The sequence below is a fragment of the Aegilops tauschii genome, chromosome 2 (assembly GCF_002575655.3).
Source record: "Aegilops tauschii subsp. strangulata cultivar AL8/78 chromosome 2, Aet v6.0, whole genome shotgun sequence".
In the NCBI taxonomy this organism is placed as follows: domain Eukaryota; kingdom Viridiplantae; phylum Streptophyta; class Magnoliopsida; order Poales; family Poaceae; genus Aegilops; species Aegilops tauschii.
Window position 1 is genome coordinate 484,712,444 of NC_053036.3, and position 24,266 is coordinate 484,736,709.

At 46.7% G+C, this 24,266-nt stretch overlaps 1 protein-coding gene across 1 annotated transcript; it reads left to right on the forward strand.

Annotated features, from left to right (window-relative positions):
• The first annotated feature begins 4,520 nt into the window (after positions 1-4,520).
• On the forward strand, positions 4,521-7,217 carry LOC109750201 (phenylalanine ammonia-lyase). Its single transcript, XM_020309156.4, has 2 exons — positions 4,521-5,105; positions 5,222-7,217. The coding sequence occupies exons 1-2, from the start codon at positions 4,711-4,713 to the stop codon at positions 6,966-6,968; spliced, it is 2,142 nt and encodes a 713-aa protein (XP_020164745.3). The 5' UTR covers positions 4,521-4,710; the 3' UTR covers positions 6,969-7,217.
• Positions 7,218-24,266: the final 17,049 nt, after the last annotated feature.

Sequence of the window (24,266 nt, forward strand, 5' to 3'; positions counted from 1 at the left end):
AAAACCACAACGAAAATAAGCTGTATTTTCAAAAATACAGGAAAAGTTAGTAGCAGCGCTTTTCAGAATAAACGCTACTGCTACTTGCTACTAGCAGTAGCGCTGTCCCAAGGAAAGCGCTACTGGTAACTAGGTATAGCAGTAGCGCTCCCTTTCCAGCGCTACTGCTACTAGTTAGCTGTAGCGCCTTAGTGGTAGCGCTGGTACAAGCGCTACTGCTAGCTTTAAAACAAGCGCTACTACTAGGGTTTTCCCTAGTAGTGGGAGGTGGTGAGGTCGCTATTTTTCTCTACCCGTCGAGGTGGCGACAAGAAGAGATGTGTCGGATCCAAGTGCTCCTTGCCTTGTTGCTGTTCTGTTGCACCGGATCTATGCGACTGGCACCGGCTTGGTTGGTCCCTATGATACAGGAAGACGTTTCCCAACTCACCTTGTTTTTGCATGAAGAACCAGATGCAAGGTGGTGAAGATGTTGTTGGGGACAGAATGGATCTTCGACGACTGCTTTGGATCATCCTATGCATCAACTGCGTCAGTCGATGTTTGATCGATTCATACACGTGGCCGATTTGCTTGGCCAAGGGCGGCCAGTTTTCTTCCTCTCGACCACGATGACACAAGGGAAGTAGTGCATCCTTCAAGTAGAGATCATGGCGTGCTGCTGGGAAGACTTCATCGAACCAAGTGGTTGTGTACCAGGCGCCGACTAAGTTATGTGAGGAGGGTATTTTGGACCTAATTGCATTATGTATCCACGTTTCGAGGTCCTTCTCGTAAAGTACGGGGACTTGGTTGTCATTTCATTCTAGTTTGGGTCATGACATAAGATGCTATGTACCTTCGCTTTGATCAATGTAGCATTTGGGTCCTTTGAGACCCTTTTTGTTAAAAAGAATCATTCCTTACAATTTAAACTATGAAAAAAATCTGCAATAAAGCAAAAGGTAAAGAAACAACTTAACATGAAAATTTGAACATGAGGTTCACAACCAACTTAGAATGCTCTAATGGATGATGTGTGCCCAATTTTAAAACTTGACCGGCGGTCCAACCGGAAAAACCTGCAGCGGACCTCTTCTCTATTTTTTAAAGATGCTTTGGTCTTTAGCAAAAAATGAAAAATATTCAGAAAATGGTGTTTAAGACAAAAATAAACCTTTGAGCTCAAGCAATACACATTAGGCTAGCTACATTTGGTGATTTATTGAGGTAAAACATTTTATATGTATTTATTTGACCAGAGAGCAATATTATTAAAAAGATGGCTTAAATATTTAGGGTTTTCATCTCCAATGAACCAACTAAATTGATGGTCCGACCAGTGAAAATCTAAACTAACAACCGCATAGATTCAGTTTCCGTCCCATTTTTTAAACTATGGTTGCATGGTAGATATGCTCTTATGTTCACATCATAAGAACGTTATGGAGAAAGCTAGTAAATTTATTAGTTACAATAATTTTGATAACATGGATGCATGCACATGCAACAAAATAGCTATTTAATGACTTGTATCGAGGTTTATCTATGTAGTCCCTTCGTACCGGTACATAAGTCATCTTACAAAAAACAAATAATCTCAAAACACTTAGGCACAGTGCATTAACTTCCACCTCGTTTCTTGTTTCTTGACATGAATAAAAGAATCAACCAATAAGAGACGTGGGGTGTGCATGTTTTTAATGACTTGAGTCTACCTAGCAAGGCATGTAGTGGTCAGTTCATTGCATGCAATGGTAATAATTAGAAAATAAATATTAAGTTCTATCATTTTCCCCTCTACCTTGGTCGCATGCACAACGTAAGATGACTTATGCGCAGGTACGGAGGGAGTAGGATATATAGATTATAGTTAACACACATGGATGTCTAGTTATCAGTTGCAAAACATTCCTTAAGTTTGGGTCATACTCTAGCAGATGCACAAGCATGTTATAGACTGAGCTTGGGCAACACGGTGGAGCTACCGGACAAGCTCGAACGGTCGCGATCGCGACCAAGGAGCGACCAAGGAGCAAGAAGAGAGGGATGGGGGATTGTTTTTTGCGCCAGGAGCTAAAATATGAGTAATGCTACGTCCACGGATGGGTCAGGGGGGATTTACGGGATGGTCGACTGGGCCAGCACTTAAATTTAGTGTTTAATTAGGATAAGTTAGTTATTTAGGTCAATTACCAAAAAAAGTTATTTAGGCCAATAAAATTAGGACAAGTCAGTTTTTTTCCTAATTATCACCTAAATCTTCCATGAAACTTTGTTGGTGGAGGATTATAGCTAAAATATATAGAGGGTCTCTATCCATTCAAGAATGTATAGGATGAATGGGGAGATATCCTGAATGGATAGAGATCAGGTGATACCACCCTTCACATGCTACCATCATGCTCCATCTTTTGAAAAGTCATATTTAAATGTTTCACAAATTTCTGATTTTACATGTGGATGTGAACAAGACACATTGAGAAACAAAAGAGACAAATTTGGAATAAATTGTTTCAAAAAAGACAAAACATGACTAGTGTTAGAAATAATACCATTCACATATGGATTTGTCTTTTTGTTTCTCAATGTATATCTGAATTTTGATCTGAGTTTTTTAGGGGTTATAGACATATGTTTTGTGAACATCCACGATTTTTTTATAATCTTTTGGAATGTGATTTAAAAAAAAATTGGATCATGGGAGCATGTGAAGGGTGGTATAACCAGATATCTACCCGAAATGAAAGACATGTTTCAATGTCTCTTTGATTATTTTTGTAGAATAGAGAGCCATAGTGGGGATCTATTAGAGTGAGAACATGTAGTATTTGAACCCAACCTCACATGCTCTATAATGAACAGTAAAATCAAAAAATAAGTAAAAAATAGAAAAATTCTGACTTTTTGTGGTAAACATTGATGAACGCTTCAACTGCGTGCAAAAGTTTGTGATGAAATCACAGTTGAGTAGGTCTAGGCAAAAAGACAAAAATCAATGCTTTAAAAAGACTATTGTTGAAAGCATTTTGGAGCATCATTTTTTTCAGCCCTCCGCAATTGTCATTTCATAATGAAAAATTGCATCCAGTTAAAACATTCATCAATGTTTATCAAGAAAAAAACTCATAATTATTTCAATTTGTTTGTTATTTTGGATTTTACTGTTCTCTAGGGAGCATGTGAGCTCAGATCAAAAGAGCACTTTTTGCTAGAATGACTCCGTCTTCTATATATAGATAAAACTTTAGACGGTGAGGGGGTTAAGATCTGCTATACAATTATTATTTTGCGGGATGATACGAATTTGTAGTAACTGTGATTTAGCAATATCTTTTTTTGGAAAGAAGAGGCAAAAAACTTGACTCATTTATTAATTAAGAGAGAAGTAATACAGAGGATAACCAAGAACTCAAAAATAAAACGGTCGTTACTCTCCCGTCATCAAGCTACTCAAAGGCTTCACCCCGCGAGAACCCAAAGCTTCGCCTCGTTCTTTAAAATGTAAGGGCCTCTTTGATTCATAGGATTTTGAAAACGCGGGAATAGGAAAAGTGTAGGATTGGAGTAGCATGCCCACGTGAATCCTATAGGATTAGCAAGGAGTGTTTGATGCCATAGGAAAATCAAAGGAATTGTAAAAAGAGCTTGTAGTGGATGTTAGATTTCCTATGAAATGTAGTACAAACTATTCCATAGAAAAAATTCCTATGAGATTCAATCCTATGAATCAAAGGACAAACGTAGGAAAAAATCCAAAGGATTTCAATCCTTCAAAAATCCTATAGAATTCCTTTGAATCAAAGGAGCCCTAAAAGGTGATTTGCGTTGGCGTAGATTTCTTTCGAAAGACCCTCAAGTTTCTCTCATTCCAGATTGAAAGTGATGAGCATCACAAGGGACGCCAATGCCTTGCTACGGTGCAAAAAAAATGCCTTGCTACGGTGGCAGTTGAGTCCACGAATCACCCACGGAGTGATAAGCCCATCAGGAGGGGTCGAGGCTATCGAGACACGAGACCCAACCAAGCTTTGATCAACCTCCAAACACACGTTTCAGACAACTGAAAACATATACTCCGTACCAACGTATAGAAAAAGGTGAACCTCCCAGAAAAAAATGGTATTGTCATCAGTCCATACCAACGATGCCCATAGCAAAGTTAGATTCCTCGGAAGCAAGATTGAAGAAACAAACAGCATTGCATCTTAGATAACTTGGAATGAAGATGAACTCGGACAACGAAGTCAGCAGGGCAGATAGCCCTCCGTGCCACCAACCGCCGTCCCCCTCGCGCGACGCGCACCAACCAGTTCCTGCTTTGCCCACGTCGACCCAGTCCGGCTGCCACAAAGCCGCCACCGCGCGTAGCCACCACCCCCGCTCCGTGCGCTCCCGTGGCGAGGAGCTCCGCACCAACCAATTCAGTGGTCAACCTCGCCGTCCAGGTCTGCACCAACCCACTGCCTCACACCTACCTACTACTCAGCCGCGCCTGCGCTGCCTATTTAATCCCTTGCCTCCCTCCATTCCCCTCCAAGAAGAGCCTCAGCTTCATCTGCAGCTACAGCTCCTCTTCGACACACGTCTTTTTTCAGGACACACATCAATTCCATATACACATACACCTGCCCACTTCTAGCTAGCTTGCTTTCAGAATCCAGATACACATACACCAGCCGGCGTCCAGCTAGCTCACTTGCGAGCTGTAGTACGTCGCTGCATATTCCAATGGAGTGCGAGAATGGGCAAGTCGCCGCCAACGGCGATGGCTTGTGCGTGGCGCAGCCGGCGCGGGCCGACCCACTGAACTGGGGGAAGGCAGCGGAGGAGCTCTCAGGGAGCCATTTGGATGCGGTGAAGCGGATGGTAGAAGAGTACCGTAAGCCGGTGGTGACCATGGAGGGTGCCAGCCTGACCATCGCGATGGTCGCCGCGGTGGCTGCCGGCAGCGACACCAGGGTCGAGCTCGACGAGTCCGCCCGCGGCCGCGTCAAGGAGAGCAGCGACTGGGTCATGAACAGCATGATGAACGGCACCGACAGTTACGGTGTCACCACCGGCTTCGGCGCCACCTCTCACCGGAGGACCAAGGAGGGCGGCGCTCTGCAGAGAGAGCTCATCCGGTACGAATTAAACCGCCGAAGAAGTTCTACTTCTACTTCCTGTTAAGCACTTCTGTCATGTGTATGAATTGAGTTTATGGAAGCCTTATTTTTTCGTGTGTTGTTTGCCTGTTCAGATTCCTTAACGCTGGAGCCTTCGGCACCGGCACCGACGGCCACGTTCTGCCTGCCGCGGCGACGAGGGCGGCGATGCTCGTCCGAGTCAATACCTTGCTCCAGGGATATTCAGGCATCCGCTTCGAGATCCTGGAGACGATCGCCACACTTCTCAACGCCAACGTGACACCATGCCTACCGCTTCGGGGCACTATCACCGCGTCGGGTGACCTCGTCCCACTTTCCTACATCGCCGGCCTGGTCACCGGCCGCCCAAACTCCATGGCGACAGCTCCGGATGGTTCGAAGGTTAATGCTGCAGAGGCATTTAAGATCGCCGGCATCCAGCACGGCTTCTTCGAGCTACAGCCCAAGGAAGGCCTTGCCATGGTGAATGGCACGGCGGTGGGCTCAGGCCTTGCATCCATGGTGCTTTTCGAGGCAAACGTCCTTAGCCTCCTTGCTGAGGTCTTGTCGGCCGTCTTCTGCGAGGTCATGAACGGCAAGCCGGAGTTCACCGACCACTTGACCCACAAGTTGAAGCACCACCCCGGGCAAATTGAGGCTGCGGCCATCATGGAGCACATCCTTGAAGGCAGCTCCTACATGATGCTCGCAAAGAAACTCGGTGAGCTTGACCCACTGATGAAGCCAAAGCAAGATAGGTATGCACTCCGCACGTCGCCGCAGTGGCTTGGCCCTCAGATTGAGGTCATCCGTGCTGCCACCAAGTCAATCGAGCGGGAGATCAATTCCGTCAACGACAACCCACTCATCGATGTCTCGCGCGGCAAAGCTATCCATGGTGGCAACTTCCAGGGCACGCCCATCGGTGTGTCCATGGACAACACCAGGCTTGCCATTGCTGCGATCGGCAAGCTCATGTTTGCCCAGTTCTCGGAGCTGGTGAACGACTTCTACAACAACGGTCTGCCTTCCAACCTCTCCGGTGGGCGCAACCCAAGCTTGGACTATGGCTTCAAGGGTGCCGAGATTGCCATGGCCTCGTACTGCTCCGAGCTCCAATTCTTGGGCAACCCTGTGACCAACCATGTCCAGAGCGCGGAGCAACACAACCAAGATGTCAACTCTCTTGGTCTCATCTCCTCAAGGAAGACCGCAGAGGCCATTGACATATTGAAGCTCATGTCCTCGACATTCTTGGTCGCGTTGTGCCAGGCTATCGACCTCCGCCACCTCGAGGAGAATGTCAAGAATGCTGTCAAGAGCTGCGTGAAGACGGTGGCTAGGAAGACACTGAGCACTGATAACAATGGCCATCTCCACAAGGCACGCTTCTGCGAGAAGGATCTTCTGCTCACAATCGACCGTGAGGCCGTGTTCGTGTACGCAGATGACCCCTGCAGCGCCAACTATCCCCTCATGCAGAAGATGCGTGCAGTTCTTGTGGAGCACGCCTTGGCCAATGGTGAGGCCGAGCGCGACGTGGAGACGTCGGTGTTTGCCAAGCTTGCCATGTTCGAGCAGGAGCTCCGTGCAGTGTTGCCAAATGAGGTCGAGGCCGCCCGCAGTGCCGTGGAGAATGGCACTGCAACACAGCAAAACCGTATCGCCGATTGTCGGTCATACCCGCTCTACCGGTTCGTGCGCAAGGAGCTTGGAACAGAGTACTTGACCGGGGAGAAGACGCGGTCTCCTGGCGAAGAGGTGGACAAGGTGTTCGTTGCCATGAACCAGGGCAAGCACATCGACGCGCTGCTGGAGTGTCTCAAGGAGTGGAACGGCGAGCCCCTACCTATCTGTTGAACAGAGGATCCAGGAATGGAAGAGCAGCTGCTTCAGATTTCAGAAGGCTCCAGTGATTATACTGTTTTTTCATTGTAATTTCTAAAAGTTGATGTTTGCAACGTTCTTCCAGAGCTTCCAATGCCAAAGATTGCAATTGCATGACTTGGTAGTGTTGGGTAGCCGGTAGAACTTTGTTGATGTAAGTTATAAAAGGGTACAGTGTGTGATAAGTTTCCATGATAAATATACTGGTTCAAGAAAGTAAAACTCGTGCCTTCCAGAGCTGCCAGTGGTAACTCCGTACTTGCTAGTTCCATCAACACTGTACGAGGCCGTCTCTGAGTTCTCAATCTTGCATCTAGTTTTTGCAGTTTCAGTACTCTGCTCACTAAGTTCAATCTAGACTTTAGTATAATGACTAACACTGTATTATTCACCTATCGTACTACCGCATACCTCTTCATACAATGTTTCGATTGTTAAAGTAAGATACAGGAGGGAATGTCACATGAATGAAGATCCTAACACCAAAACCATCCTTAATTTACTGCTCATCTCAGGATGTCCATAACCAAGGCACATACACATGAAGTTTCTCTGCGCTTCTGAAGATCGCACTATTTTTTCAGTTCTAGTCATGCGTCGGCAGGAAACGTATATGGAGATTGTAAGGTTGCTCACGCATGTGGCGCGTATTACTACTCCTTTTGGCGCGTGCACCGACTGTCCACCGTATCCTACCGACGTATGTATAATGTATGTCCGGCTGCACCGGCCGGCCACCGTATCCTGCCAACTAACGCGTTCGTGTTGGATGAAATGAAGGTGTCAACCAGCTGTGTCCTGATCTCGAACTCGATAGGAGAAACAGAAAGCAGTCAAGTAGTCGTCTTCAAACGCGGTAGCGTGTCCGAGTACAGAGTTGATCGTCGACAGAGTACATAATTAGATATGCTAGATGCTCTCCCTGCAAATCGCTGATACAACGATGCCTGACGATTGCGTTGTTGTTATTTGTTGCTTGTGTTTTTTAGGGAACAGGCTTCAGCCAAGCTTTATTATAAGCTCGTGGTTCAGTACACAGTGTAGCAGAAAGAGAGAAACCAAGGAGATTCCTAGTTTTACATAACAGGCGTGCAGAAACAGAGGAGAAAAAACAAACTTTCAGGAACGGTAAAGACTAGCTCCCCAGCATAACATCTCACATGAAAATAATAATTGAAAGCAGTAGCATCGCTGGTTTTCATTTTTTATCCGGAAGCAGTTGTTTCAGCTTGACGACGCCCCCATCAAAATCTGCTTCCATCATTGCTCCAGTTTTAGCACAAAGTGGATTAGAAGACAAACAAACAAAATCAGAGAAGGAAAGCCCCGCAAGAAAGATGAAAACGAGCTCCCCAACATATCATCCTCACATATAACTCCCCTACAAGATAGCACAAGAAAAAGCAGCTGTGTCATTGGTTGATTTTGCTGAAGCACTTGTTGTAGCTTGACGCCGCCGCCATTCATTTCAACCTAAAGCTTCTCCTTCCACCGTTTTCTCCAATGCTGCAATTGAATGATAACCTTGTAAGTGACATCCGAAGGACAACGGATAGCTTGGCCTCAAATATGAGAACATCGCGGGCTAGCCACGTTGAGCGGAAGAACAAAGCCAGATCAACATCCGCGTCCCGAAAACTCCCCTATAGATTCAAAGCCGTAGCTCAGCGATTGTCATGGCGCAAACAACACCAGCTGCACTTCTGATTCGGTAGACTACTCATTGGTTCTAATAAAAAGAAGTTAAAATGGTTCCTACGTAGTAACACAATCACTGGTCGTTGTTATCTTCGTGGTGGCTAGTTCCGCTTCCGTCCACAAAATATGATGGCTTCTCTGAATTCTCAGTCTTGTACCCACTTGTTCCTATTTAAGTGTTCTATTTACCAACTTCAGCCTGAAATGTAACAAATGCACATAATACATAACAAAAGCACATAATATGTTGTTCTCCTAACTTGGTGCTATTAACATATTTTAGATAGAAGATTCTCATTTCTTTGTTGGCGGCCGAACACAAATAATTTCTTTCGTCCATAAAAATGTTCACTAAACCAAATATCATGTTCACATGTAATTTAAAGGGCACTCAAAGGAAGCTAACAAGATGAAGTGACATACATGCCTCGCTAAAACCCCGCCCTCATGTATCAAAGATCCCTCTCATATATGATTAAGATTTGAGGAGAAATTGAGGGAGTAATATTTTGGGGTTATGTTAGGGGTGCAATTACAGTTGGTAGGATTCTTAAGCACACTCAACATATGCAGTTGAGTTGTTCATTCAAGGGAAAAATGCAGTTGTTCGTGCATGCATGGGAAACTGATGCATGGTAAAATGTTAGCAAGTCAATGGTCAACAACTTGAACGCTGATGATTTGGTGGTGGAGTTCTTGGCAACCATAGGTCAAGCGGAATATTAATATCCTCGCAGAACAAGTCTAACGTCAACAAAGATGAGGTCGAAATTAGGCAATTGCCGGTCTTACGTCTTTAGCACCCAGGGTGCAAGAATGTTTCAGGAAGAAAATTGTGGATATTCCCTGATTAGCATGGGCGTTGATGTTCAACTTAACTAGATAATACCCCCGCACGTTGTTGCGGGAATATTTTGTAACATATTTCATTGTGTTTCGTTGTTGAAAACATGAATATTTGAAATAATAATACAAAACCTAAAACTAAATAATGCATATAATTTATTACGTTTGATTACTATATAGTTGTAAAATGTTTATTAAATATAAATAGCATAATAGAATGAAAATTCTCATCTATATTTGCATGTTGAGGTGGGTCTTTTTTTCATGTATGTTTCATGATGAAGTGGCATGGTTGCATGTTAAGAGACATATGCAGTGGGGTGGACCTTTTCTCACGCATGTTGTTCGATGATATGACATGATTGCATGTTGAAAGAAATAGTTAGTGGAGGCTAGCTATTTAGCTATAGAAGATTTAAGCCAACAACCAAATGGTCTCAAAAACATTTCTTGAGTTAGGCAGTTAGCTAGCTCTCATCGTTATTGCTTCATTGGCATGGGCACCGGTTATATAAAGGTGGAAAAAATCTATTTTTTTCAGGGAAAACATCCAGTCTATTAATCTTCAATCATAGGGGTATAACGAACATCAGAAATAATAAAAATTACATCCAGATCTGTAGACCACTTAGCGACGATTACAAGCACTGAAGCGAGCCGAAGGCGCGCCGCCGTCATCGCCACTCCCTCACCGGAGCCGGGCAAAACTTATTGTAGTATACAATCGGGAAGTCGTCGTGCTAAGGTTCCATAGGACCAGCGCACCAGAATATTAACCACCACCGATGAAGAGTAGTGTATATCATTTATAACTGAAGATCACTGAAAACATCTAGTTGTAATAGTTTGGAGGAGTTTGCATGTTTTTTGCTTCAGAGGGAATGTCGGGCAAACACCCTGTCTAACTAACTTCACTAAAACCGCGACATTACGGAGTGAATATTATTCAGCCTGAACTTGCACGGTTGCAAATTATAGTACATCTGAATTAATCTAAACTGATTCACTCCTTCGGGAGAAACTACTTGCACAGCTCGAGTGTCCACGTGCATTTTCACCTCCAGAGAATCACATGCAGTGTGATCATACTGATACAAGCCGGGGTTCTTGTCCTTGCGAGTCGTCGGATCAGGTCCTCAACGATCTCTTTCTATAGACTGAAGCTCAAACAAGAATGTGCACATGTATGCATGCATTCGACCAACCTGTTTTTGTAAGAGCTGGCCGATTGGCTATGGAAAATACGCTCCCTGACTTCGCACGACCAATCACTTGACCACCCAGACGAATCTGGTGGACACAACGATGTAAACTTTATCATCAGTAATTTCAAGGAAGCAATTTCTATGGCATGCGTGGTCACGGTGTCGCGTCGGTGTGCACGCGGTGACCGACCAGGAAAGGCCGGACGCAGGACCAGTGGACACCGGCCGGTTCCTCTCCGATGGAACAGCCGGAATTGAGGCTCAGGACTCGGGAGAGAAATCAAACGTCGCTTGCCGTGGAACGCGTGAGTCCGTGCGTGAGGCGACAGGGCACATGCCGCGTTGGCGTGCAAACGCGCGCAATGAAGCCCGATCTCCGTACCACCGATCACTGATTAGGACGCCACATGCTGCAGTCGGACTCTCTCCACAGTCGAACTCTTTGCAGTGTACTGCTGAGATTCCAGAATATCTGGTCGACACAAGTCAAGTCTGTCCAGTCAAGTGTGCACTGAGGAGCGAAACTTCACACCGGAGGACCGGCAGTATGCATCAGAATGGCTTCACATTCAGACCGTCATTTACTCATATGGAGATGGAATTGCACGGACGACCAAGACGGGAACAAAAGCGGGTTTCCAGATCTTGAGACGAAGCTTCAGTAGATCAAGTGGAGCTGATAATAAAGGAATCAACAAATCCACGTGATACTGATCACCGGCGTGTTTCCGTCGCGGGACTCGGTGACTGACTCACCGTGGGAGGACTGATCAGTGGATTAATATAATTAATCCATAGGAAAGCAGCAGGAAAAGGATAGGAAAATACTCGAGATCATGATCGAGTTTAAGCCCCATCTAACCATGTGTGCTTGGTTACTAGTGTAGTACGTGGGGTTCTTCACACCCCAAAGCAGTAGTACTAGTGGCCTAGTGAGCAGATAACGACTCCGTTGTCCATAGCAGGACTCCACTTTCTTTAGCTAAACAAATCTATCTCCTTTTCGGTTTAAGATCTCCTTTCTGGTAGTTTGTACATGTTGCATGCAGCCGCCTTGCTTGTTTTAAATGTTTCACTATAGACGACACAGAACATGATTTACATGAGTACAGTTTGCACGTTCGTAACTTTAGTGCAGCGGAGTTCATCGTTATAATCGTACATGCCAAAACAGGGGATGGCGCTCTCGCGACCGCGCAGGTGGCGGCTGGGCGCGCGCCGCCGCCGGCCGGATCTCCGGCCTCGGGCCTCCTTTGCTGCCGCCGAGACCGGATCCGGACTCCCCGCGGCGTCCTCTCCCGCACCAGCCTCGGCGCCGCTCCGTCCCCTCATCAACACCGCGACGCCACTCTCGCGAACCTCCGCCGCGGGAGCCGCTCCAGCGCCGTCTTCCACGTACAGAGATCAGGTGACATGCATCTTTGCATGTCACCGTGTGCCTTGCGGTCCGAATTCAAATTTAAACATTACGAAAAAATCTGAAAAAAATCATGCATGTTCACAGCACATATTAAAATAACCTCTAAAAAATTCAGATCAAAATTCGAAACATACATCAAGAAGAAAAAAGAGAAACTCATATGTGAATAGTATACAGAGAACCATTCGCAACTATTCATGACAGATTTCTCTTTTTTCTTCTCGATGTATGTTTCGAATTTTGATCTGAATTTTTTAGGAGTTATCTTAATATGTGCTGTGAACATGCATGATTTTTTTCAGATTTTTTCGCAATGTTTAAATTTGAATTCGGGCCGCAAGGCACACAGTAACATGCAAAGGTGCATGTCACCTGATCTCTGTCCGTCTTCCACTGCTGCAGCCGCCGTCCTCCAGCCGCCAGCGTTGGTCCTTCGAGGGCTGAGCTCTGCCGTGGTCTCCTCTGCTTCCCCGAGTCCAGATGCTCGCGAGTCCTCTGCCATGTCGCTGCAGCTGCTGGGTCGTCAGACCTCGGTTGCCGGTGATGTGGGTGCAGCCGTGGAGACCAGGTCGGGGCAGCCTCTGCCTGCGCGTGTCGTGCCAGCGTCGAACGCCCCGGCTGCAGGCAATGTCCCGGCTACCGGCGCCATCCCTCGACTGCGGCCGGTGCCCCCAAGTTTCAGATTTAGGAAGGAAGCTGGGGGTGTTAAGGCCTCGCTGCGTTCCAAGACCGCGACAACAGCTGCTTCGGCACCGCCGCCTGCTACCCCCGCCCTACTTGCCAATGCCGCCACGGGCCTGCTGTTGCCGGCTCTTGTTGCCCCGGCCAATGGCGACGGCATGGACTGCGAAGAGGAGCTGCCCTCCCTGTCTCCATCAGCTAACGCAGAGGGCATCATCGTTGGCATGGGGGATTTGCTGACCAGTGCGCGAAGATCTGTTTTGTGGGCCTCTGCCGCTGACGATGAAGACGAAGACGAAGAGGAGCTGGCCCCTCAGATGCCGCCGGCTGCAGCCAAGGCCGTCGACTCTGGCGAGATGTGTGTGGGTCATGAGGTGGACATGGGTGGGGGTTGGCAGGAGGTGCTGCCGCGGTGCAGCCCGCATCGGCTGACATTGCCGCCGTCATCCACGATAATAGCTCCTCGTCCCATTCCTGCTTGGCTTCACGGTAGATGCTACAGATGCTTTGCTCATGGGCATGGTGCGGCTCATTGCAGAGATCCGTTGCGGTGCTCACGTTGTTTGGAGAATGGTCATCGTGCGCACGGATGTCGCAATCCCTGGCGTCCTCTAAGCTCGCTGGCATGCCTTGCCACGCCGCCCGTGGCCAGCGTCAACACCATGCATGGTCCTACATCAGCTTTACGCAAGGGTCCAATGAAATTCGCGCCCCCCTCCAAGGCGCTTCACCGTGGGTCCTGGGCGTCTGTTGTATCTGCTACGGCGGACTCGACAACCTCATCTGAAGTGGTGCTGCAGTCCGCTCTAGCTGATCAGATTGCGCTGCTGCAAGGCTGCCTGGTGCGGGTTGGGAGCTTTTTGGAGCGGGCGGAGGTTGCTCTGAGTAGACTCTCCCTTATGCCGGCTATGCTGCAAACTGCTATGACGTCACATCCTCCTATTGCAGTTGGTGTTTGCTCCGAGGAGGACACGGAGGCAAAGTTATATGGTTGTTTCTCCCCCCATGTTGGGGACATTTCGTCGTTGATGTCTGCCTTGCCCCCTGTGTTATGTACCTCTCAAGACGAGTCCATTGCCATGCTCGTGGCTCCGGTGCTGCAAATCATGCCCGAGATTAGGGAGCTATGTATGAGCTCTGCTTCGCTTTTGTCAGTGAAGCACATGAAGGTGGACTCACTAGTGACCTCGTGTGTGGGAGATGATTCATGTTTGTCATGTGAACATCCAGAGGCATCTTCTGAGTCCTTCGGGTCGGAGATGCATGTGGTTGAGGATATTGATGTGGGCGGTGTGTGCGCTAATAGGAAGGCGTCTGCGGTTTCTTGATGGATGATGCTCGTTTCTTGTGTTGTCGATGTGATTGTCCAAGTCATTGTTGTTGGTGTTCTTGTTAGGGTTCTGTTGAGTTGTGCAAGTGTGGTGAGGTACGATTGTTGTGTGTTAGGAGCATGTGACGGGTTGTCTGTGTGGTCACGGTGTTTCGTGCTTCCCGAGTAGCCTGTTTCGGGTTGTTTGTATCGGTTTCGCCCGGTTTTCCGAAAATTAACTGGGCAATTCTTTTCTTCTTAATTAATCGACGAGGCAAATATTTTGCCTCCGTTTCAAAAAAAACTTTAGTGCAGCGTTACCTCAAACAAAAAGCAAAAATAGAACTCGTAGTGCACGGTTACTCGAATCAGACTATCAATTATCAATTAGTAGGTTATAGCATGCAGCATGTGTATTTCATGCGGTTGGTGTGATGGGTAACTAATTAACAAACATGTACTCCCTCCGTCCGGAAATACTTGTCATCAAAATGGATAAAAGGAGATGTATCTAGACATATAAAATATTTTAAATATTTTATTCACCGTATAAATTCATTCCCTGGTAAATCTCCTTTCTCCTTCCCTTCAACTCTCTTCCTCTGCCCCCTCTCTTGAGAGTCGACCAGGGCTGCCCGGCCCGATCCAACGCCTCGTCCGACGGCACTACCGACCGGCGATGGCTACATAGAGGTTCCCGGGTCCTCCATGTGCATATTAGGATAGTAGAAGTCCTAGTTAATCTTGGCTTTATGTCGTGGTTTGGTGCCATATGCCAGCCTATAGCTTATGAGTGGTGTCGTTTGGTCGTCGATGTTGTCTTCTTCCTTGCCCCCATGGTGGAGGAAAGAGGAGGGCCATGGATCTGGCAGTATCCCCCTCAATAAGTTTGCTCCGATGCTCTGGTAAGTGGTGGAGGTGGTGAGGTCGCTATTTTTCTCTAGCCGTCGAGGTGGCGGCAAGAAGAGATGTGTCGGATCCAAGCACTCCTTGCCTTGTTGTTGTTCTGTTGTGTCGGATCTGTGCGACTGGCACCGGCTTGGTTGGTTCCTATGTTGCAGGAAGAGGTTTCCCAACTCGCCTTGTTTTTGCAGGAAGATCCAGATGCAAGGTGGTGAAGATGTTGTTGGGGACAAGTGGATCTTGGGCGACTGCTTTGGATTATCCTACGCATCCACTGCGGCTGTCAATGACTGATCCGTTCCAACACGTGTTCGATTTGCTTGGCCAAAGAGCGGCCAGTTTTCTTCCTCGCGGCCACGTATGTCACAAGGGAAGTAGTGCATCCTTCAAGTAGAGTTCATGGTGTGCTTCTATGAAGATTTCATTGAACCAAGTGGTTGCGTACCCGGCACTGACTAAGTTTGTTCTGTGAGGTGGGTATGTTGGACCTGATTGCACTATATATCCGTGTTTCGGGGTCCTTCTCGTAAAGTACAAGGACTTGGTTGTCATTTCTTTCTAGTTTGGGGCATGCCATAAGATGCTATGTACCTTCACTTGGATCAATATAGCATCTGGGTCCTTTGAGACCCTTTATTTGTTTAAAAAACCATTCATTACAATTTAAACTATGCAAAAAACTTGCAAAAAAGGAAAAGGAAAAGAAACAACTTAACATGAAAATTTGAACATGATACAATTAAATATAGTGAGATTTGCAACCAACTTAGAATGCTCTAATGGATGATGTCTGGCCAATTTTAAAGCTTGACCAACAGTCCAATCGAAAAAACCCGCAGCTGACCTCTTCTCTTATTTTTGAAGATGCTTTGGTCTTTTAGCAACAAACCGAAAATATTCAGAAAATGGTGTTTAAGACAAAAAGAACTTTGAGCTCAAGCACCAGATAATGAAGACCCATTACACACTAGGCTGCCTATATTTTGTGATTTATTGAGGTAACACATCTTATGTGTATTTATTTGATCACATAGCAATATTATTAAAAAAATGGCTTAAATATTTAGGTTTTTCATCTCCAATGAACCAGCTAAACCGATGGTCCGACCGGTGAAAATCAAAACTGACAACCTCATCGATTCAGTTGCCGGTCCCGTTTTGAAAACTATGGTTGCATGGTAGACATGCTCTCATGTTCACATGATAAGAACGTTATGGACCAAACGTGTAAATTTGTTAGTTACAATAATTTTGATAACATGGAAGCTTGCACATGCAACCAAATAGCTATTTAATGACTTGTATCATGGTTTATCTATGTAGGATATATGGATTATAGTTAACACACATACATGTCTAGTTATCAGTTGCAAAACAAGTAGATGCACAAGAATGTCATGGACTGGGCTTGGGCAGCACGATGGAGCTACCGGACAAGCTCGGGTGGCCACGATCACGACCGAGGCTGTGACGCCCGGATAATTAGGCTACAGTAATCCCACGTTAATGATGCCACGTCACCACGGTTACTGTTATTAATCTCGTGTTAGTTCAAAATCGATTCGAAATTCAAACTTAAAATAAAGTCAAACGGTAAAGATTTTCAAATATTAAAACTAAAATGTTGGGGTGTTGCCAAATAAGGCATAGGTAATTATTGTGGAGAAACCACACTTTTATAAAATGTTTAAAGGCTCTAAAGTAATTAAAACAGCAGCTATGACAATTAAATAAATGCCTTCTAAAAATAATAATAATGCAAACTATTTTAATTAGGTGTCAAACTTTTTGGGGCAGTAGAATAAATTATAACATTAAATTAGGAGTTGTATTTATATTTTATAAAACAAAAATTAAAAGAATAAAATAGAAAAGAAAATAGATAAAGAAAAGAAAACAGAAAAGAAACAAAAAAAAAGGAAAGACAAAGCCCCCCTCCCCCTGGCCCATTCGGCCCAACTAGGCATCCAGGCCACCAGGAGGCCCACCCCATTCCCCCTTATCCCCCTGACCGACCGAACCCTAGCCCGATCCCCTTTCCCCACTCGCCCCACTCCCTCTCCCTCGTCCCACTCCTCCTCGTGCCTTCCTCCCCCGATCCAGAACGGATCGGGGCATGGGAGCCCGATCCCGAGCGCGCCTCGCCGTCGCCACCCCGATGCCATGCCCCATGCTCGCCGTCGCCCACTCCCCCCCCCCTCGATCTGGATCGAGATCGAGGGCTCGACCACTGACCCGCTCAACGCCGCCCCGCTGTCATCGCCGTCACCTCATCACCGGGGCTACCTCGACGGACGCCATCGCCGGCCTGCTTCCTCTCCGTCGCGCCGTCGTCCCTGACTTCCTCCTCACCCCCCCGTTGCCCCAATCCCTACTCCCCGCCGTGAGCTTCCTCCCTACCCCCCCCCTTTTCTGTCGCCGGCGCCGTCCCCCCCCCCCCCGCCGCGCCCAGCGCGTGCTTGTACGCGCTCCCGCGCGCCCGCGGCCCGCGCTCACCTCGCCTGTCGCGCTCCTGCCGCGCCCACCGTTGCTCCCGCTCCGTCCCGCTCCTGGCCGCGCCCAGCGCCTCCCCCGTTGAGGCCTCTCTGCCGCGCCCGTGGCTGCGTCCAGCTGCGCCGTGGCCACGCCGTCGTGCCCTTTCCCCCGCCGTGGCTCGCATCCGCCCCGCTCGCCGCCCCTGCTTCACTCCCCGTCCGCCCTTACGCCGCGCCCGTCTCCAGCCGTCGTCGCCTCCTGCCACGACCCTCTGGTGCCGCCCCCCTCCACTCAGCCACGCCGGCCCCGAGCGCGACGGCCGCATCCCGCTCGCCCGGCCTGGCCGCGCCTCCTACCTCCCACTCCCCGCCTAACCGTCTGCGCCGCCACGACCTTGGGCCCGCCCACACGGGGGCCGCACGCTCTAACCGCTGCCGGCTCCGGTCGCCGTGGCCCTGGGCCCCCCCCCCTCCGCGCCTGGTGCTGGCGCTCGTCGCCGACGCCTTCTCTATGCAAGAGCGCACAACCAGGACGCATGGCCGTGTGCCACTGGCCAATGGGGCCCGTTCGCTGAAAAGGAAAAGAGACAGAAACAAAAGAGAAAGAAAAGATTTGGTAAAAAAAATTAAAAAATAAAAAAAATTAATTAATTAATTAACTAAATTAATTAAGTTAATTAATCCTGTTTAAATTAATCTAATTAATTAGTTAATTTAATTAAACAGTAATTAGTTTAACTAAACCCTAATTAACCTAACAGAGTATGACACATGGGTCCCACTGGACCCACGCGTCAGTTAGACCCAATCAACCCCTGTTGACTGCTGACGTCAGCATGACATCATGCTGACGTCATAAATGCACTTTAGGATTAAATTAATTCTGTTAATTCTAGAAAATGATAAAATCTTTTTAAAATTAATATAAAATAAACCATAGCTCGGATGGAAAAACTTTGTACATGAAAGTTGCTCAGAACGATGAGACGAATCCGGATGCGCAGCCCGTTTGTCCGCGACACATCCCTAGCATAGCAAACACGCAACTTTCCCCCTCCGGTCCGTCTGTCCGAAAATGCGAAACATCGGGAATACTTTCCCGGATGTCCCCCCCCCCTTCGCCGGTACCTCCTACTGCCGCGTTAGGGCACACCTAGCACCGCTCATTGTCATGTCACGCATCGTCATGCTTATGTTTGCATTGTATTTACTATTTCTTCCCCCCTCTTCTCTCCGGTAGACTACGAGACCGACGCTGCTGCTGCCCAGTTCGACTACGGAGTTGACGACCCCTCCTACTTGCCAGAGCAACCAGGCAAGCCCCCCCCCCCTTGATCACCAGATATCGCCTATTCTTCTCTATACTGCTTGCATTAGAGTAGTGTAGCATGTTACTGCTTTCCGTTAATCCTATCCTGATGCATAGCCTGTCATTGTTGCTACAGTTGTTACCCTTACCTGCTATCCTACTGCTTAGTATAGGATGCTAGTGTTCCATCAATGGCCCTACACTCTTGTCCGTCTGCCATGCTATACTACTGGGCCGTGATCACTTCGGGAGGTGATCACGGGTATATACTATATACATTATATACATGACACATGTGGTGACTAAAGTCGGGTCGGCTCGGTGAGTACCCGCAAGTGATTCTGATGAGGGGGCTGAAAGGACAGGTGGCTCCACCACGGTAGAGGTGGGCCTGGGTTCCTGACGGCCCCCGACTGTTACTTGTGGCGGAGCGACAGGGCAGGTTGAGACCACCTAGGAGAGAGGTGGGCCTGGCCCTGGTCAGCGTTCGCAGATACTTAACACGCTTAACGAGATCTTGGTATTTGATCTGAGTCTGGCCATTTGGTCTATACGCACTAACCATCTACGCGGGAGTAGTTATGGGTATCCCGGCGTCGTGGTATCAGCCGAAGCTCTTCTTGACGTCAGCGACGGAGCGGCGCGCGCCGGATTGGACTGGAACGCCTGCTAGGCTAGGTCTGCTTCCGGCCGCCCTCGCAACGTGCAGGTGTGCAATGGGCGATGGGCCCAGACCCCTGCGCGCATAGGATTTAGACCGGCGTGTTGACCTCTCTGTTGAGCCTAGGTGGGGCTGCGACATGTTGATCTTCCGAGGCCGGGCATGACCCAGGAAAGTGTGTCCGGCCAAATGGGATCGAACGTGTTGGGTTATGTGGTGCACCCCTGCAGGGAAGTTTATCTATTCGAATAGACGTGTCCCTCGGTAAAAGGACGACCCGGAGTTGTACCTTGACCTCATGACAACTAGAACTGGATACTTAATAAAACACACCCTTCCAAGTGCCAGATATAACCCGGTGATCGCTCTCTAACAGGGCGACGAGGAGGGGATCGCCGGGTAGGATTATGCTATACGATGCTACTTGGAGGACTTCAATCTACTCTCTTCTACATGCTGCAAGATGGAGGCTGCCAGAAGCGTAGTCTTCGACAGGATTAGCTATCCCCCTCTTATTCTGGCTTTCTGCAGTTCAGTCCACTGATATGGCCCTTTACACATATACCCATTGCATATGTAGTGTAGCTCCTTGCTTGCGAGTACTTTGGATGAGTACTCACGGTTGCTTTTCTCCCTCTTTTCCCCTGTCTATACCTGATTGACGCAACCAGATGCTGGAGTCCAGGAGCTAGAGATCCCGAGGATGATTCTACATGGAGTTCGGCTTCGAGGAGTAGTTAGGAGGTCCCAGGCAGGAGGCCTTGCCTTTTCGATCGTTGCTACTTTTGTGCTAGCCTTCTTAAGGCAAATTTGTTTAACTTATGTCTGTACTCAGATATTGTTGCTTCCGCTGACTCGCCTATGATCGAGCAATTGTATTCGAGCCCTCGAGGCCCCTGGCTTGTATTATGATGCTTGTATGACTTATTTATGTTGTAGAGTTGTGTTGTGATATCTTCCCGTGAGTCCCTGATCTTGATCGTACACATTTGCGTGCATGATTAGTGTACGGTCAAATCGGGGGGCGTCACAAGTTGGTATCAGAGCCGACTGCCTGTAGGAATCCCCCTTCCAAACTCCTTGGCCGAAGTCGAGTCTAGCCTTTACAAAACTTTTACTAACATGGCTGTGTGGCTTACGGGCCCACGTCGCCATTGGGTGGTATTAGGATCTTTTACTCCTTGTCTATACTCTGGGACTCTGATCTCTCTCCTATTCGGGTTAAATGAATTTTGCTAAATCTAACATTAGGATCTCGTTATCACTTTCACCCGGAGAGCCCCTTATTACTGATGATCGTCTGCTGCACGTGAAGACCCTGAAGATACTCTCCGCTGATAACCCGAGAACTTGTGTTCATCGCTTTTGCAATTCCCTTTCATCGATAAACTCCTATGGATAACCGCGTATACTTGCCATTCATACAATGTTTCCCAGTTGATCTTGTTATTACAAGATACCCCGAAATTATCTCTGTTGTTCCGAGAATCCTTGAACTTACTGCCTTGCTGTTCTTTGTCACCTGAATACCCCTACGGATAATTCTCGCACTTACCGAGTATCCGCTCATCCCCAGTTGAATTCAAGTATATCACAAAAGTGTTTAGAATACCAATCGATCTTCTGAAAATCCTCAGGAGCCTATTGCTCTTGAAATTCTTGCTTACTAGCATTATGATTAATCCCATAAGTCTCGAAATCTTATTGGCACCCTTTGTCATTATCTTTTTGAGTCCATTGATTCAATATGTTGCGAATGCTCGCAATCCTCAATCAGATCCTAGAATTCATCCTTCCGGCTCAGACATCATTTTTAACATGAGCTGGATCTCGACCAATCAAATCGTCATCGATTGTACCCCTAAGCCTACTCAACTTATCCATCCTTGATCAGAGCGTTGCTTCTGACCCCCTGATTTGGAAATCATAATTCTTTTACATTTGAACTTTGAGTTAGTCAGTTGTTTCTATAATCAGATCTCCTTGCATTCTTCCTCCTCTGGTTGAGTACCGATGCTCATATCAGATCCCTTGTGGACCATCGGTTCCTTTGTTGGATTTTATCCGACAGCGTCCTTCCTATTGAATAACCTTGTGAGCCTTTCCATGGGTATTTAATGCCTTTGGTAAATTGTATCATCTGCTTTGGAACAATGCTCTTCTTTCGAGCTTGTAATATTTACTCCGAAGTTTGTGGTATATGTTCCTAAGATGCCCTGATGGGTTGAACCTATGCCTTCCTTAATCTGTGTGAACCCGAAAGTTTTCCAAGGTTCATACTCCTCTGGTAATTCACCAGGTAGGTCTTCGCACTCAAATTATTTTTAATAGAGCAGTGAATGAAAGGTTATGCATTGCAGAAGTGGGAGTCGACCTTGAACCTTTGTGTTCATGCCCATGGACACGATGTAGATCCTATCATGGAAGCTTCTTATAATAATAGCTATTTCCCTGGTATAATATCATCTAGTATCGGTGAATTAATCCTTTGCAATCGTGGATCCGACCATGTTTCTCCTTGATTCCGTTTCTCGTGCAAGTTTGAGCACTTGTCTTCTGCAAAGCAATACCCTAGTCCAACCTCTACCTTGATCTGTCGTCGAGTATTACCCCCTGGTATCCCGAGATTATCACGGAACTGCATAACTTCTTATGAGTTCTCCATCAAGTATTACATTCTCATTTATTCCAATTTTTCACGAGCCCCGAGTTATTAAACACTCAAGGACATCGATAACTGAATCGAGTCCGCATCACGATTAAACAACTCTTAGTAATCTCCTTTCCTTACGAGTTTGTACTCGATCACGTCATCCCTAGCCTGCTCGGCTATGTCATTATCATGCAACTTTTTAACTGTGCTATCTGGTCCTTCTTTCCGAAGCACGATTTTCAACGATGAGCTAAGCTTACGCCGACCTTCCTCGTCTTATCAATTCGCCTTGGACAACAAGCTTGGTCTCGAGTTTGTGTCGTACCCGTGGTTTCAATAACCTTTCGCTTCATCATTCCTTTGACTTGATGTCATCGCCGATCGATTACACCTTCATGAAATCTCTCGACAAATGTGTCGTGATCATCATGAGCATTCTGAGTCCTTCCAGAATATCAATTGAATTCATGATGAGAAAGACCATCCTTTCCCTTGATGATTTGTGTTATCATCGGCCACTTTACTGCCTTCCCTCCAACACAAACTTGTTCGTGTTTTGTGTTATACCTTGAGATCCTTGCTATCCAGCATTTGTTCCTCTTTACTTTGGAGTATTACCAAATTTTATATCAAGAATGTCGTGAGAATTTCACCACCTCTTTAGAATTCTTGATATAGTAATACATCTTACCGTCTACATTCAGTTCTTGGTCCCCATGTTGATTTTAACCGAAGTACCCACAAATGAACTGTGATGTGTAAAATTCAAAACTTCCAGCAACCCTATTGCTTGTAAGTTAATGAACGATAGTTCATTCCTTGTGGATTGGTTATCGAATCACCATTCTAACCTTGATCATGCTACCTAAGCCCATATTCGGGTGCACCTTTCAACCAATGTTTAATTGTGTATGTTTTCCTCGAGCATACATCATTAAGTCATTCGATCTAGCTATTGCTATCTCCTTGTTCACATAGTTGTGGAAATCCATCTTTTGGAAATCTCAATGGATTGTCGCTGAGTCAATCAGTCACCTCCTCACCTCTCCTTGATTTAATGATGAACCCTTGTTCGGAACTCGCTTCCATAGTTCATCTCCCGAGAATCTTCGATGTCGTTTCGACAATTTGTGTTGCACCTTTCTTCTCAGGCATCCTGAGTCTGAGTTATTCTGACACCAATCCAATCTGAATCTCGGTCAAATATGATGGTTGGAACATATTTCCAAGAGTTATAACATTGGTCTCTACATAACCCGGTAAGGTGGTGTCTTTGCTTAGCACCCCTAGCCAGAGGACCTTTTGTTATAATTTCCTTTTTTAGCAAGGTTAACTATTCTTCCATGAGGAAATTGTAAGACTTACTCTATAAGTTGTTCCTGATGGATCCTTTGTGTATCCATGGCCTGATCTTACCTATTGACCATGTCAATGCTATCTCGAAGCATGTCTATGGTACTCTGATTTTCAACAGGAACATTTGAAGCCCAAAGCTAATTGTTTCCTGCTCAATTATCCAAACACCGTTGTATGGGTAATGTCATGAAAATTCTCTCCCGTACCTAAAGAGTTTTCTACATTATATCATGTCATGGATATCATGCTCTGCTTGTCCTAGGGAAGGATACACCCTTGAAATATGTGTTTAAACACATTTTCCTTTCCATTCTTCTGTTTAATCTGATAATCATATTTTCCTTCCCATTGTTTGGTTTAACCTTTCTGGTGATCTATATGATCTAAGCAGTAATATTCTCCTGCTTATGTAAACACCTCGGTGTACAATTCTGTCAGCAAGACCCTGTTACTATTGTTGATGACATCCCGGTAGCCACCGATGGACGAGAACTTTGCCTTATGGTCCGCCTCGTTTCAACGAGCAGGAAAATGGTTCTCTTCGTCCCTCGCCCTTGGTACCAACGTGTTGCCGACATAACTGACAGGGTACTCTCTGACATGCCTTGCTATCATGACCATGCAACATGTCACTGCTCCTATAAAAAAAACCCCCACATGGTGGGCCCATAACCCACAGTTCCACAGGATCGAAAACTGACTCTCCTGTACACCCCTGTTGCCAAAGCTATTAATTTTGCTTGACTTCGTAAGTAA

Bases quoted from the DNA above. Each gene is read 5' to 3' on its own strand.
- LOC109750201 (XM_020309156.4), top strand. From the start codon at position 4,711: ATGGAGTGCGAGAATGGGCAAGTCGCCGCCAACGGCGATGGCTTGTGC. The intron at 5,106-5,221 runs GTACGAATTAAA...TTGCCTGTTCAG, and splicing joins CTGCAGAGAGAGCTCATCCG to ATTCCTTAACGCTGGAGCCT.